This window comes from Galeopterus variegatus, unplaced genomic scaffold (assembly GCF_000696425.1).
Source record: "Galeopterus variegatus unplaced genomic scaffold, G_variegatus-3.0.2 Scaffold1288, whole genome shotgun sequence".
NCBI lineage: Eukaryota > Metazoa > Chordata > Mammalia > Dermoptera > Cynocephalidae > Galeopterus > Galeopterus variegatus.
The window spans coordinates 54899-70072 of record NW_007727399.1 but is presented as its reverse complement, the minus strand read 5'-3'; the positions used below and the strand labels follow the sequence as shown (position 1 = coordinate 70072).

Genomic DNA, 15174 nt, shown 5'->3' with positions numbered 1-15174 from the left:
CAGGGAGTTTTGGGGGACATAATTCAATCCACTACACCAGTTAACCATGGAAAAATATCTTTAGTGTGTTAACTGAAAGTGCCTGTCTACCAAGCATTCTCTATATAATGAAAACATTTTTAAAGAATGAGAAAAAAATATATATTTTCATAGTAAGAAAAACTAAAGTATTATATAATCTACAGATCCTAACTAAAGGAAATTCTGAGACATTTATTTCAGATGAGGAAATTATTCCATCTGAAAGTTCTGAAACATTGCTTCCCTCCACCAATACCAAAGTTTTTGTTTTATAGATGACATTCTCTGACCAAATTAGAATTAATTTAAAAAGATTATCCTCCCACAAACATACAGCAGAAAACTTCAAAATTCTTTTTCAAGGAAACTCATGAATCAAATAATTAAAACAGAAAATAAAAATGCTATGAATTGAATGATTATAAAAATACTGAAAGTCAAAAGAAATTTATAGTCTTAAATGTTTATTTAAGAAAACAAATATCTAAATTCACAAGCTTATCATCTGATAAAAATAAGAGTTTACAAAAAAAGTTCAACAATCAAGATATCACTGGAAGTCAATGAAAGAGAACAAACAGACAACAGCGCATCACAAAAGCCAATCTTTGAATCTTTGATCATAAAAGCCAATCTTTAAACCTTTGAAAAGACTAACAAAATGAATGCATATCTGAAAAGAGTGACCGAAGAAAGTATTAGATAAGGTGCAAAAAGATATCAAGAATGTAACATTAGGCCATCCTAAAGCAGGGTCAGATAAGCCCACTATTGTAGTTCTGGTTCACACCAAGGGCCCTAGCACAAAGCAGGGATTCAACAAACATTTGGATCAGTTAATAAAAGTATCTTCCCACAACTGACCACCTGCCTAAAGCATTCTCCCCTCACTTGAATTAAGCTCAGCATGTTTGCATCATGGATTTGGGCAAGCAACCAGAGGCTCCAGGCCAGGGCCCCCACCCCTCTTCATACCCTCTGATCATACCAGTTTCAGCTCCTGTCATGCTATTGTCCTTGGAATGTCTATAGTTCTTTCCACCAGCACATAAAGATGAAAACACAAAAGAGGCAACTGAGGAGGATCCAGGGCTTTTATTTGACAGACTCCAGAGCTTGCCCCACCTGAGTCATGGTCACAAAACAGGCTTTATCCAGAAGTTTACAATCCATACTGCAATGAGGGAGGGGTCCGGGTACTGAGAAAAAGGAAGACAGAAGTTAGCCCTGAGTGGGGAGTGCATGGGGATGAAGTGCTAAGCTTCAACTATAATATAATCTCTTTCCTTCTTCCCACCTCCCATCTGCTCCTGTTTATAAAGTAAGACTTAACAAAGCTTAAGTTTCACTTAATTTGATGGCAAGCTTAAGAAACTAAAGTTTACTTGAGACTGACACTAACATAAATTTATAGTGACTTAAACAGGAAGTCACAACTATTTGGGCTACTTATATTCATTTCAGATCCTTTCATGTCATTTTGGAAAAAAAAAAATCCTTCTGAAAAATAATTCAGTGCTTATCTGTCTTTTGGCTCCATTCTCAAAAGAGAAAAAGAACTCAGATGCAGAGAGATGTAGACCAGAGGCACTCCTTCCTTCCATACCTGCAGTCCAGGAACGCCAAGGCCTGAATTGGGGTATGACCTGCTCTAGGATCCTTCCTCATGCTGTTGTTCCCCAGGCAGCAATGGCAAGCCTGCATCAGCAGGTTGTGAGCTGCTGACCTAGAAGAAATATAGCATGGGCAGTGGGTAAGGCCGATCTGCCAGCTTTTCTCTCCACCTGCTTGCCCATCTGTCCCATCTCTCCTTACCTTGGAGGACACACTCTGCTCTCTCCCCATGGTGTCCCCAGTGTTCTGCTTCTGGGGCCAGGTCAGATGCTGGGGTTTATCCTCAGGAAGATCTAGATGGAAGGGCAGCTCCTGTGGTGACTCTGCTTCTGTCTCTGCCTCAGCTTCAGCTTCAGGGAACAGCAGCTTACCTTGCAGGGTATATAGCAGCCGTAAAAATGTCTGGAGCCTGGAAAGAGAAGATAGGTGTGAAGGGAGGGAATCTCAGCTGAAACATTCTGAGTCTGCAGTCCATGCCCCCATCCTCACCTCTGCAGTTTGTCCTTCTCTTGTCCTGCCTGCTGCTTCAGAGTTCCAAGTTCCTGATATAGCCGCTCATGCTCCTGCTGAATTCCTGTCTGACGCTCCCTCACCTCTGCAGAAACATCTGCCAGATGTTGCAGGTGCTTCTCCTGCCAGGAGTGAGGGTGCAGACATAGCTCATCAGATGCTGAGGTCTTAGTACTATCCCCCCAACCCCTCTAGCCTAGACCCAGCTCAGGGCTCAGACTCACTGATGGAATGAAGGACCCTATTCATTTTAGGCAGGAGCAGGGGCCTATGAAAAAAGGACAGAATGAGCTCCAGAGTGAGGTATTTTGGAGGAAAGGGACACAAAAATGATAATAAAACTTATTTAGTTTGCTATGTGCCAGGTACTATTTAAAGCACTTGCTGTAATGATTACATAATCATCTTAACAACTCTATAGGGTGGATAGTATTATTGCCTCCATTTCACAGATGAAGAAACACAGAAAGTTAGGTGACCTGCCAAGGTCATACAGTGGTAAGTAGTAATGCTAAATTCAAGCCCATGTTAATCTGAATGCCTCAAAGAAGGAAACAAAATGAAGGTTTTCTAAGCAGAGAACTTAGCCCATGCAAAGGCATAGTGATGGAAGATGGGAAGAGATATTCTCCTAGGGGGACAGACCAACCTGTTGCAGCTGCCACTGCTTCTGGGCTACTCTGAGTTTCTCCAGAGCCATTTTCTTCTGTGGATAAGCAAAGGATGGGGATGGGGAAAGAGAACAATATTTTTCTGGTTGGACTTTGGGAGATGACAACTGGATCCAATCCAGTTTGCTCACCCTCTCCCCTGCCCCACTCAAGGCCCCTGGGTGCACCTTGGCCTGGAGCTGCTCAATGGCCTCCTGGAGCTGTGCCCGCTTTCTTTGGGCCTCTTCCATCTGGGTCAGGGCCTGGGTCAGGGCACTTTTGATGGCCTCCACATGCTCCTGGTAGGTAGCCTTCAGCTCTTTCCATTGCTCTTCGGCTGCAATTGCCTTCTGTCCTGACATGAGCCACCAGGAATGAGGGCATGAGTGAGGATGGCCTGCCTCCCTGCTACAGTGGGCCTCAGTCTTCCTATCAATCAAAGAGTGGACCAAAATGACAGCCCTCTCCCATTACCACTCTGCCTAAATCCTACCCCAATCCCCTGCCTACTCACGGCTTGTGTCTTCAGAAGCCAAAGGGTCTAGGCCCTGGGCAGTGTCCTCTTGAGCCAGGAAATTCTGCAGGAAGTCCACTACCTGAAGTTGGCTGCAGAGCAGCTTGTCCTTCTTCTGGGCATCCTGTTCAGAAGGAGGATAGAGGCAAGGAACATGTTACTTCCTTGCATTAAAGACCAAGGTTGTTTTCCAGTTTACTGTCCATCAATGCTGCCCAGTTTCTCAACAGGAAGACCCAGGACCAGCCCCTGGTTTCTCAAAGGCTAACTCCCATCTTGTACATACCACTACAAAGTCAGCCAAGATCTTTGCTGGCAGTTCTGCCTCCTCTTGCAGGCCTATAGGCTCTAGGATGCCTGCCGCCTCAGCTAGGACCCTGGAGGGGCAAGGAAACAGGAGAAACTGCAGTTTCCTGAAGTACTAGTTCTAGAGTACGTGTGTACACACGCACATGTGTAGATGAGTATGTCATTGCTGAGTCTCACTCTGACCAGAGTCTACACAAGGGTCTGAAGGGCCTACATCCTGGGACCAGGAATGATGTGTGCACGGAGGGTGCATGGTAATAAATAAATGGCACAGGGAAAACCTGCAGGTCTAGGGGAACAAGGAGTGTCGGGAAGGGACTGAAAGTTTAAACCATTTCAGTCAAGATCTGAAGGCAGTCAGGGAGATACGTAGGTAAAACGAAGAATCAGGGCAAAGCTCTGATGGGCCCTGGAAGGCCTCCGGGAAGAGAGCACTAGCCGTAGGGCAGGATCTTAGAAAACCTGAGGAAAGACTCAGGACAGAGGGCTGGAAGCCCTGGGCTAAGGTCTCCGGGTTTCTCCTTTTTAGGGGCTGGAGCAGTCCACTAAGAGGCAAGGATGGGGATGAAATAACCCACTGGGAAAGTGTTGTTGGGACAGGAGACACAGAAATCAAAAAGCTCTTCCAGGATGTCTCCTGGGGGTAAAAAGTCTCTTGTTGAACGGTGCGACGCTCTAAGGGACGTGGAGGACAGACAACGATGAAAGCGTCCTCTTCCAGGACACATCCCCGGGGAGTGTGCGTTTGTGGGAAGCGACGCACATTCCCTCAAAGGCCGCACTCCTGACGCGGGGCAACAGTCACCTCAGAAACAGGAAGGGGGTCTCTGGTCAGATTCACTTCAACGCGGAGTCGAACCGCAACAGCTCTACGAGGTCTAAAGGACCAACCCCCGAGGTCTACCCCGGCCCGCCCCTAGCTGCCACCTGGCTGCAGGCACTTACTCTAGAGCTGCCGCCTCCACTCGGGTCGCGGCCGCCTCCATCCTTCCCGGAGCCGCAATCGCCACCCTCCCCACTTCCTCCGTAAGGTTTGTATTCACCGCGGACTGCGCGCCGGGGCAGGCGATTGGTGCTGGGTTAGTGGGCGGGAATCTGGAACCAACGTGCGCTCTAATTGGCAGATACGAGTTCTCGCGTTGATGCACCCTGCTGCTTGACGCAGGCGCAGTTGTGGCTGGGCCCGGGACGGAAGCGCAGGGGTTCTGCGCCTGCGCGTTAGCCCGCAGGCATAGCTGGTGGCTGGAGGTGAAGCTGAAGTCGGCTGCGAACCTGGTTGGTTCTTCTCTCTCAATGCGGAAGAGGGAAAACCGTGGCTCTGAGTTTGGGTTTTAGGGGAAGCTCACATTACTCACAGTTTACTTAAAACATTTACAACGGTAGAAAGAAAACTGCGGGGCTGAATTCAAGACGCTGAGCATCACTAACGAAGAAGAGTGTCTTGGAAATACGGGGAACAAATGCTATGCGCTCAAAAAGCGTTCCGCTTAAGATTTTTAAAAAATGCGATGCAGGGAGAGAGAACCCAAACAGAGCCCAGAGCATTACCTACGTTGACAAGATAGAGCGGAGACCAAAGGCGGGTAATGTTCTCTGCAGAGTATAGGAGAAAGGAAAGAACTTCTCAGAGAGAGAAGTGGGAATTCTGCACGGTTTTCTTGAATATTCAGGTGAATACTGAGCAGCGTCTGTCTGAGGAAACTACTCGAAAGTTTTTTAAAGATGCCTGGAGATCACACAGGGTCAGAGACTATTTCCACTAATCAGGTTTGAAAACTTCATAATCTGTGGGGCATTGAGTACACAGATAAATCCTGCTTTAGTAATTATTTAGTAGGTAATAATTAGCCCTAGATTGATAACTGCTCTCGTGCCACCTAACATTTTAAAAACAAAACCCAAGTAGATTAAACTGTTAATAAATTACTTAAACCTATGACAGACCAAACTTCAATGATATTTATAAAAATAGAAAAATGTCCACCAATCAATATGATACAGTTTATAGTGTCTGGTATCCACTTAAAAATTTACCAAGCTTGCAAAAAAAGAGAAAAGAACCATAATGAGAAAAAAATCAATCGCTGATCACAACTGAAATAGATGTTAGAATCAACAAGGGTATTAAAAGAGTCCTTACAACTATATCCCATATGTTCAAAAGATAAACAGAGCTATAATCAAAAAGATAATAACGGGGTGGTAGAGATGTGGAGAAAGTGGAATTCTCGCGTTGCTGGTGGGAGTGTAAAATGCGCATATGCTTTGGAAAAGTTTAGCAGTTCCACAAAATGTTAAACAGTTACCATACGGGCCACAATTCCACTCCTGTCCGAGACAAATGAAAATATATGTGCACACAAAAACTTGTACACAAATGTCCAGATTAGGCAAATCTAAAGAAACATAAAGTAAATTAGTGATTGTCCAGGGCTGGGGGCTGATGGAGGTAAGGGAATAGAGTATGGGGAAGGACTGCAAATGGATACGGGGTTTCTTTTAAGGGAGTAAATGAAAATGTTCTAAAATTAGGTTATGGTGAAGGTTGCACAATTCTATACAAAAAGCCATTCAATGTATACTTTTAACAGGTGTCAAAAAAGCTGTTGAAAATGCGTATATTAAGTCCGCATATTATAGGTTCACAAAACTCTATGAGGTTTTTAATACTGGCCACAGTTGCATTTTTATAACTGATTGTAGAATTATTTGATTGGTATCTTTGCTTTTCTAATCAGCAAGCTTATTGAGAGCAAGAGTTATAGTCTTGTTTATAGCTAAAAGTTAGCAATTAATAATTTGTCATATGCATGTTGTGTAAGGGGAAGTTTATGCAAGGTCTTACTAGGCTATTTTAACAATGTTGGTTTTGCCATAAGCATAGTAGAAAGCTAAAGGTTTCTTGATGATTAGGTGACAAGTCAGATTTTATTATAGCAAAGTTAAGCCTGAATTGTGGGTGGAAAAATAAAAAAGACTGGGAGATGATATTATTCCAGTAGCCTCAATGAAAGATGGAAACATTTTTGGATGCTATGATTCTGATAGGTGAAGTGACAGTGGAGATAGAAATAACTTGATGTATTTAGGTGTAATGTTCATATTTTATGATTGATTGGATCTGGATATTTTGAGGTTGTTAAACTATGTATAATATATAACACTTAGGTTTCTGACTGTGCAACTGGATAAATTGTGTTCTAATTTATTCAGATAGTGATTCCTGGGAGAGAATTGTTTGGGGAATGACAGGGAAAGATCCTTAATTTGTTTCTATTGGCCTACTAGTTAGAGATGTCTTATCTATCCAAGTGGATATTTTCAAAAGACAAGTGGACAAGTAAGTTTAGAGTTTGGAAAAAGGTCAGAACTCTGACATACTGTGGATTTGTGGAGAAAACATGGGCTTTTAATAAGAAAGAGTGTCTGCAGTGATAAGAAAAAAAGCAACCAAGTGTGATGTGCTATAGACAGGAAACATGAGAGTTTCCAAAAAGAGATCACCATGCCAAATCATACTGAGAGGTCAAATAAAATGGGATGGAAATGACTGATGGGACTTAGCAACGTCGTGATTAGTAATTTTCTTTCTGAGAGATGTCTGGTAAAGTAATTAGAACATAGAAGCCAGATTATACAGAGCGAATATAAAGCAGGTTGTATAGAAGCATTAAAGCAAGAAAGTGGAGGTAAGTATTACAGAAAGTTCTTAAGATACTTTTGGCAGAATACACTAGAATGTTAACCTCAAATCAGCAATTTTTCACTGATCAATATTTTAATGCCTTCCATTGCAATTCGTATTATATACAAACTTTTAATCTAATAAGAAATACTTTCTCTATGCTTTCCATAAGTATCTTTCTTGACTGTTAAGAGTTTTCCTGGCTCAATGCATCTATGTTTAACACGTTCTATATATTCTATATGTATGAGGCAGTGGAGATGATGAATGACACTTTCTAAAATGCACACTTAATTAAAGTAGCAAAGATTGGCTTTATCTCTTTATATTTGAGAGTTTAGATCCCTTTGATCTATTTTAAATACCCATAGAAATATTGGCTTTTGAATAAGATAACTTTCCAAATTTATGCATGAAATCACTGTTGGCATTGAAATTTAAATATTGTTAGGGTAAACTGAAGACCAAATCATTTGAGTATGAAACAATAAATAGCAAATCAAAATGGCATAATACAAGGTGAACTTAAAAAAATAGGACTTTAAACATGAATTTGCCAATTCTGTTTATTCCTCTACCTGGCTCTGACTTGGAGGTATTTGGCCTAGAATTCTAGTTAAAATTATTAAAGATCAATAAAAAAGTATAGTACTAAGTTTCATCCCTTTCTATGTTGTCCAGTACAGTAGCTATGAAATGTGAAATGGCTCTGAAAATAGCACAAGAGCAGTTTTATTGGTATGTGTGAGGTGATCATGGTGGCAGATTCATCTAAGTTTTATAGAGCATTAAGTTAATATAATAATATAATGAGATAAGACATGTCTTTGTGATGATCTATAGAGAAAATGCCTCCAGTACTTAATACAACATTAAAAATGGCATATCATATGTTTGGAATCAATTTCCAAATGTATGGAAACTTCTGTTTGATACATCCAGCTCTCTCAACATTGTTTTAGGACTTGAAGCTCTATTTTCAGATCTTCTCTGCCCTGTGGAGAGGTAATCTCAACGAGTCTAAGAAAATCCAATGAATAAAACATATATATAAATATGTATATATGCTCATATATGTATATATATATATATACACACACACACACACACACATTTATCTGTGTCCATCTTTACATATACCTTCAAATGTGTATGTATATCTTACATCATAAATATTAACTAAAAGGTAGTATTTTTGAATCTAGTTAATTCTCTCCTCCAATTTTAACACTAGTCTTTTTCTCTAGAATCTCTGACATTTTCCTTTCCATGTCACAATTACGCACAAGTTAGTAAAATGTAATTTCATTGTGATATTTATTCGTTCAGAGACTTAATCAATAATGATTTAGGTAAATAAAGCACATGTGCCAGAATGTTTTGAAAGGATGTTTAAAAATGTACCTGTAGTAATCATTTCATTATATATGCATATATCAAAATATCATGTTGTACACCTTAAATAAATACAATGAAAAAAATTTTGTTCACTATGTCATGCAACTGTCAAAAATACCTTGTTCCCTTTTCTACCTTCCTAAACATAGGTATACTTCTGTGTTTATATGACTTTAGACCATTAACCGATGGATGTTTTTCTCTATATTTCTTAAACAGTCTCTAGGAAGTCTCTAGAACTTACATAATTTAGCCTGATGAGTTGAAGAAAAAAGCTTTTGGTAAGCAATTTAAAAAATGTTTTTCCATAGTTAGCATCTCAGAACATATGACGAAAATTTTATAAAAGAAATAAAGTTGATATATAGCTATTCTTTTGGTCTTAGTATTTTAATGCATTAAGGCAAATTGTATTTTATTGTAACATCTATGCAGTAAGCTAATCATATGGCAGACAATAAATTAGTTAATCAAAAAGTGTTCATTAGGGACTTAAACTCTCGATGAGGAAAATACTTTTGGTTTTATAAACCAATGAATATTTTGTCTGGTTTTATTGTGTATTTTCAATACTGCTTTGAAAACAAGGAATCCCCATTGTGTTCCTTACTTTTTAAAACAGCTTTATTGAAGCATAAATTACATAGCAAAAAATTCATCAATCATAAGAGTAAAATTCAATAATTTTATTATATTTATAGAATTGTATAATCAGTTTAAGACATTTCCATCACTCCTGAGAGACCTATTTTGCCTTTTTGCAGTGAATCCCAGTTCCTCCTCCCAGGCCCAGCCAAAAACTGATACAATTTTTACCTTTTCTGGACATTTTGGAAGCATACAGATATGTAGTTGTTTTGCATCTGGCTCTGTCCATTAGCACAGTGTTTCTGAGGACCATCCATTTTGTAATATGTCATCAGAAATTTGTTTCTTTTTATTGATGAATCTATTCCAATGTGTGGATATACCACATATAGTTTATCCGTTCACCAGTTGATAGAAATTATATTGTTTTCTATAGTTATTGACTTTGATAAGTAATGCAGCTATGAACATTCCCTTAAAAATTTCCATGTGAACATGTGTTTACATTTTCCATGAGTAGATAGCTAGGAATGGAATTGCTGAGTTGATAGTAAATTTATATTTTGACTTTTTAAGCAAGAGCTAAGATATTTTCTAATATGGTGCTACCATTTTACATTCCCACCTTTAGTGTGGAGGTTTCAGTTTGTCCACATCTTCACATGGTATGCTCGGTAGTATTGCTTATAATCATTCTAGTGGGGATAGTGGGTATCTCATTGTGGTTTTAATGTGCATTTTCCCCTAATGACTAATTATGATGGCCATCTTTTCATATGTTTATTATTCATTTTTATATTCTCTTGGATGAAATTCTATTTAAATATTTTGTCCATTTTTTAAAAATGGGGTTGCTTTCTTAATACTGAGTTTTAAGAATTTTTGTAGTTTATATATGTCTTTCTTACCAGATACATAATTTACAAATGCTTTTTCCTAGTCTGTGGCTAGTTTTTTCATTTTCTTAAGTATCATTTAAACTGTTAAGAACACTTCGCCTAACTGAAGTTATGGAATGTTTTACCTATGTTTTCTTCTCAAAGTTTTTTTAGTTATAGCTCTGACTTTTACATCTATGATGTATTTTGAGTTAACTTTTTGTATCGTGTAAGATAAGAGTCTTAATTCATCTTTCTGCATATAGACATTTATTGGTCAAAAAGTAATTCTTTCCTCATTTAATTGCTTTTGCTATGTATGTCAAAAGTCAATTGCCCATGAGTGTATTTTGTTTCCTGGACACTCAACTCTTGTTTCATTGATCAGCCTTACTGTGCTTATAGCAGCACCACATTGTTTGATTATTGTGCCTTTTTAGTATATTTAGAAATTGAGAAATGTAAACCTTCCAACTTTTTTTCTTTAACAAAAACACCTTGGCTATTCCAAATAATTTGCATTTCTGTATACATTTTAGGAAGGGCTTGTCAATTTCAGCCAAAAGGCCTTTTGGAATTTTTTTAGAGATTGCATTGAATTAGACAGGAAAATATAAATTATGGTTTTGTTTGTCTCTCTTTTTTTTTTAATTTTGACTTTTACCACTATATGGTATTTCAAAGACTGACTGCCAATAATTTTTAGAGAAGGCTTAATATCTTTACTGCATGAGACACTGAACCAATCATTACCTAATATCCCCAGGAATTCTCTGGAACTGGTAAGACTGAACACTAGGCTGGTAAGCTATTTCTCCAGATAAATATCTTAGACACAGACATATAGGTGGAACCAATTAGACTTATAGAAAAAATGTTATACTCAAATCAAAGAATTTAACACGATAACCTTACCCTGTATAAAGAAAGTAGGCACAAAGATTAAATACTTTGTTACCAGAACACAGTAATATTATTCAGGTATTGACAAACCTAGATAATTTGCTCTAACACAATTAGGTAATTTTTCCTTCATAAAAATGTAAGCAAATCTTTCCTCTCTGAGAATTTCAGGAGCTAATTATCTTAGTGCTTTGAAAAAGGCAACTACAAGGTTAAAACTGAGATGCATATTTTGAAATTAGGAAGAGAAAACAGACCATTTTCTTAAACCTGGCATCTGTGGAAATTATGGACTGCATGACCAAAATTCACATTTATTAATCCAAATGCACTATACTTGACTTTTTTTTTCTTAAATGCAAATTTTCTCATTTGATTGTCACAAAGAAACTCTCCATATTGACTTTTACTATTCCAAATTAATAGAAAGGAAACAGAAGCAAAATAACTTAATCACCACAGAGCTAGAAAATTGTAAAGCTAATTCTGAAACAAATCTGACTGACACTAAAGCCTGCACTTTCTATAACATGCACCAATTGGAGTTGGACCTGAGTGGTTATAAGCAAGAAGACTCAGCCTTTGTTGAGGCTGTTTTTTCTTGTCATCAGCATCTTACTCTCTCCCTGCTACTCAATGTTTGTTATTTGGTTTTTGTGAAAGCTCAATGCAGCTAAAAGAGGCATAGTTCATCAGAGGAAATGAGTTGCCTCCTGAAGATGCTTATAATCACATTTCTTACAGCACAGTTCATGACAAAATGCAAAAAAATGGTCTTTGGAATAAGATAGATCAAAGTTCAATCTCAGTTTAACTACCCAGTACATTTGTAGCCTTGGATAATTTACCTGATCAAGAATTCAACTTTATCATTTATTAGAAAAGGATAATAAATGGCAAGAATGTTTCTTGTGAAAAACTATAAAAGGTAATTTTTGGAAAATGTCTCAAATTATGTCTGACACATAGTGAATGTTATTAACATTTTATTTTCCATTTCCTTCAGCCTCTTTTGGGAGTTATGTTTAAATAAAGCCAGAACATAAATTATTGCAGAAATGATTTGGGAATAGTAAATACTTAAAAGTATATAACATGAATTAGACTAGTTTTCCAGTAAACTGTATCTCTTGCAATTTTTACTTTTCAGTTTCCTATCATTCATTTTTCAATGTCAACTTAGTCAGTAAACTTAAAAATCCTAATTTTGGGTTTCACTAAAACAACAATTAAGAAATACCATTCCAGAGGTTTAACATTTAGTTCAGAATGCTGTTACTGCTCTACTGTGAACTTTAATTCTGAGAATCAGTGTTAGTATGATGTTCACTACAGTTGTACTTTGCTAGAATTTTCAGGTCAAGATATTACATTTCATTTTAGGAGGGATCTTCATATTTAGCATCTAAATTGCAGATCATAAGGCAATTCTTACCTTGGCTTGCTAGTTCTAGATGGATAGATTCTGACTTACACACTGGTCAGTTGTCTATTTTAGTCTGTCATTCCTCTAACAATGCTCAGCATCCATGCAATTTGGACATGGACCATCTGAACCAAATTGCAAGGCTCTCGTGAGAAAGGATGTATCACTAGGAGCAAATGCCCATGAAAGCTTTTTCAATCTTTTCTGATCAGTCTAACCCTCCAGCTTCATGTTCTTTGTTTTCTAATAGTAATAAACCAAAACACCATGATGAAAGCTTGAAAGCTAAAGGGACTGTTTTTAAGTCTCAAACTCACTTTTATGTATGTGTTGCACTTACAAGGTTTTGGGTACTCCCATTCCTTTGGTCTAATTTTCTTCTTCCTGTTTTTTGTTTGTTTGTTTGTTTTTAAGATCTAATTTTCAAAGGAGATAATTTCATCTTATCTATATAAATCTTTCCCTTTCAGCCCAAGAAGAATAATCTGTTAATCTTCATAGCCAAGGTAAGCATTAAGTTGATTTGGTTTTACCAATTAATAGCCATCAAGATGGGCTGGCCCGTGGCTCACTCGGTAGAGTGCGGTGCTGATAACACCAAGGCCCCGGGTTCGGATCCCACATAGGGATGGCCGGTTCGCTCACTGGCTGAGCGTGGTGCTGACAACACCAAGTCAAGGGTTAAGATCCCCTTACCGGTCATCTTTAAAAAAAAAAAAAAATAGCCATCAAGATGTATCCAAGGACAGCTAATATTTTATAGATGTACAAAGTTAGTTGCTTGGAAAAGCAAGGGGAAGAACAAGAACATTATCTGGGGATTTTTCCCCATCTTATTCATATTCATCTACTCTATAATACTAAAATATTGCTATAAAAGTCACTAATCCCTTTTAAAAATTTGTTTAAAAATGTTTGAGAAAAATAAGTCATAAATCTTTTGATAACTTTTATTTCGTTAAATAAAGTGCATTAATAAATAAAACTCATTATTTGGTCTTTTCTCCTTTACATGACTCTTTGTATCATATGAATACCCTTTGTCCAAAACCAATATGATATGAACAGTTATTTTAGTTATCCAGTTAAGTAAAACTTAAAATAAAATCATGGTGATTATAATATTGGTTTTCATTGTTTCATTGACACAATGTACTGTGCTATTTTAAAAGTAGTGATATACTGATATTTTTGTCAGTTCTTTTGGCAGTTTTAAATATCTAGATGAGAATTTTTAATTGAGATATACAAAGATACTTATTTTCTCTTAAAATTTTAAATTAGATGAAGGTACACCAAGAAATCCTCCACTCATTAAAATTTTTTCAAGTTATTATATTTCCCTGAGTCTCTACTGAGATTAAGCATCTTTTCTTAATTCTATTAATAATTTGTGTTTTTCTCAGAGCCATTTAGGACATCTATTTAATTATAGCCCTTCTTGAAAGAACAGTCTCAGCATAAGAATTTAAGGACTGTTAAAGATGCATTAAATACAGAAGTAGAACCTCCTTTGTAAAATGTCTGATCAAAAGTTTGTCCATTTTAAAAAATGGGGTTCGACTTTCTATTATTGAGTTATAAGTGTTATTTATGTACTTGGGACACAACACCTTTGTCAGATGTATGTTTTGCAAAACTTTATCTTCATCTGTCACTAACATTTTTATTTTCTTAATGTTGTCTTACAAAGAGAAAATTAGAAAAAATTAGTTGTAGTCCAACATGTCAAGGTTTTATTTTATAATTTGTGCACTTATACATCTCATCTTAGAAATATATGCCTAAGCCAAAGACACAAGGATTTTTCTCAAACGTTTCTGTTGTACAGTTTATGTTTTCCATTCCTAGGTTTATATCCATGATCTATTTTAAGAAAAATTTTGGGTGTGACATGAAGTAAGTGTTGAGTCCTTTTGGTTGCATTGCTATTCAGTTGTTTCAGCACCACTTGTTGAAAGTATTGTCACTTTTGAATTACTTTGTCGTTTTAGTAAAAAATAAAATTAGCCATATCTATGCAGGTTTATTTTCTGTACTTTCCGTTCCATTTTATTCATCCATATGTCTATTGTTTGCCAGTTCTATATTCTTAATTACTGTAGTTTTATATTAATATTTGTAATGTGCTGGTAGGATTTTCTCCATTTCTTCTAAATTTTCAAACTTATTAAAAGAAAGTTGTTCATAATTTTTAAAAAATTATCATCTTGTAAGGTGTTGAGGATCTTGTAGTGATGTCTTCTCTTTTATTCCTGGTAGTCAGCCTTGCTCTCTCTCTCCCCCACCCCCCATCTCACCCTCCTTTCCTTTCTCCACCCTTCTCCTTTTTTTTTTTCTCTTTCTTAGTCTAGCTGGAGTTTTGTTCATTTGTAGATTTTTGGTTTCTTTTTTCCTCAGAATAACTCTGGGTTTATTGTTTTTTCTCTATAGAATTTATATTTTTAATTTCGCTGATTTATGCTCTTATCTTTATTTCCCAGAGTGTTTTGTAAATGTTAAATAGAACCTTTTACCTGATGGTGTTGTTCAATCTCCTGTGTTCTTGTTAATTTTCTGTCATGTCATTCTATCAGTTGTTGAAAGTAAGATGGTGAAGTCTCCAACTATATTTGTAGATTTGTCTGTTTCTCCTTTCAGCTCGGTCAGGTTTTGCCTCATGTAGTTTGAAACCCTGC

At 37.2% G+C, this 15174-nt stretch overlaps 1 protein-coding gene across 2 annotated transcripts; it reads right to left on the bottom strand.

Moving 5' to 3' along the window:
* Positions 1-468: 468 nt before the first annotated feature.
* On the bottom strand, positions 469-4640 carry ZWINT (ZW10 interacting kinetochore protein). Of its 2 annotated transcripts, XM_008576102.1 has the most exons (10): positions 4564-4640; positions 3596-3686; positions 3310-3433; positions 2984-3150; positions 2795-2851; positions 2125-2267; positions 2007-2044; positions 1837-1928; positions 1628-1747; positions 469-1220 (listed from the first exon to the last, which is right to left on the bottom strand). In XM_008576102.1, the coding sequence occupies exons 1-9, from the start codon at positions 4602-4604 to the stop codon at positions 1673-1675; spliced, it is 828 nt and encodes a 275-aa protein (XP_008574324.1). In that variant the 5' UTR covers positions 4605-4640; the 3' UTR covers positions 469-1220; positions 1628-1672. The 2 variants fall into 2 exon arrangements, with proteins under 2 accessions (XP_008574324.1, XP_008574323.1); XM_008576101.1 differs by having other exon boundaries at positions 1837-2044.
* Positions 4641-15174: the final 10534 nt, after the last annotated feature.

Coding starts and splice junctions, on each gene's coding strand:
- ZWINT (XM_008576101.1), bottom strand. CDS start 4,604: ATGGAGGCGGCCGCGACCCGAGTGGAGGCGGCAGCTCTAGA. Junction 3,687..4,563: donor GTGGAGGCGGCAGCTCTAGA/GTAAGTGCCTGC, acceptor TTGCCCCTCCAG/GGTCCTAGCTGAGGCGGCAG. Junction 2,045..2,124: donor GAGAAGGACAAACTGCAGAG/GTGAGGATGGGG, acceptor TTCTCTTTCCAG/GCTCCAGACATTTTTACGGC.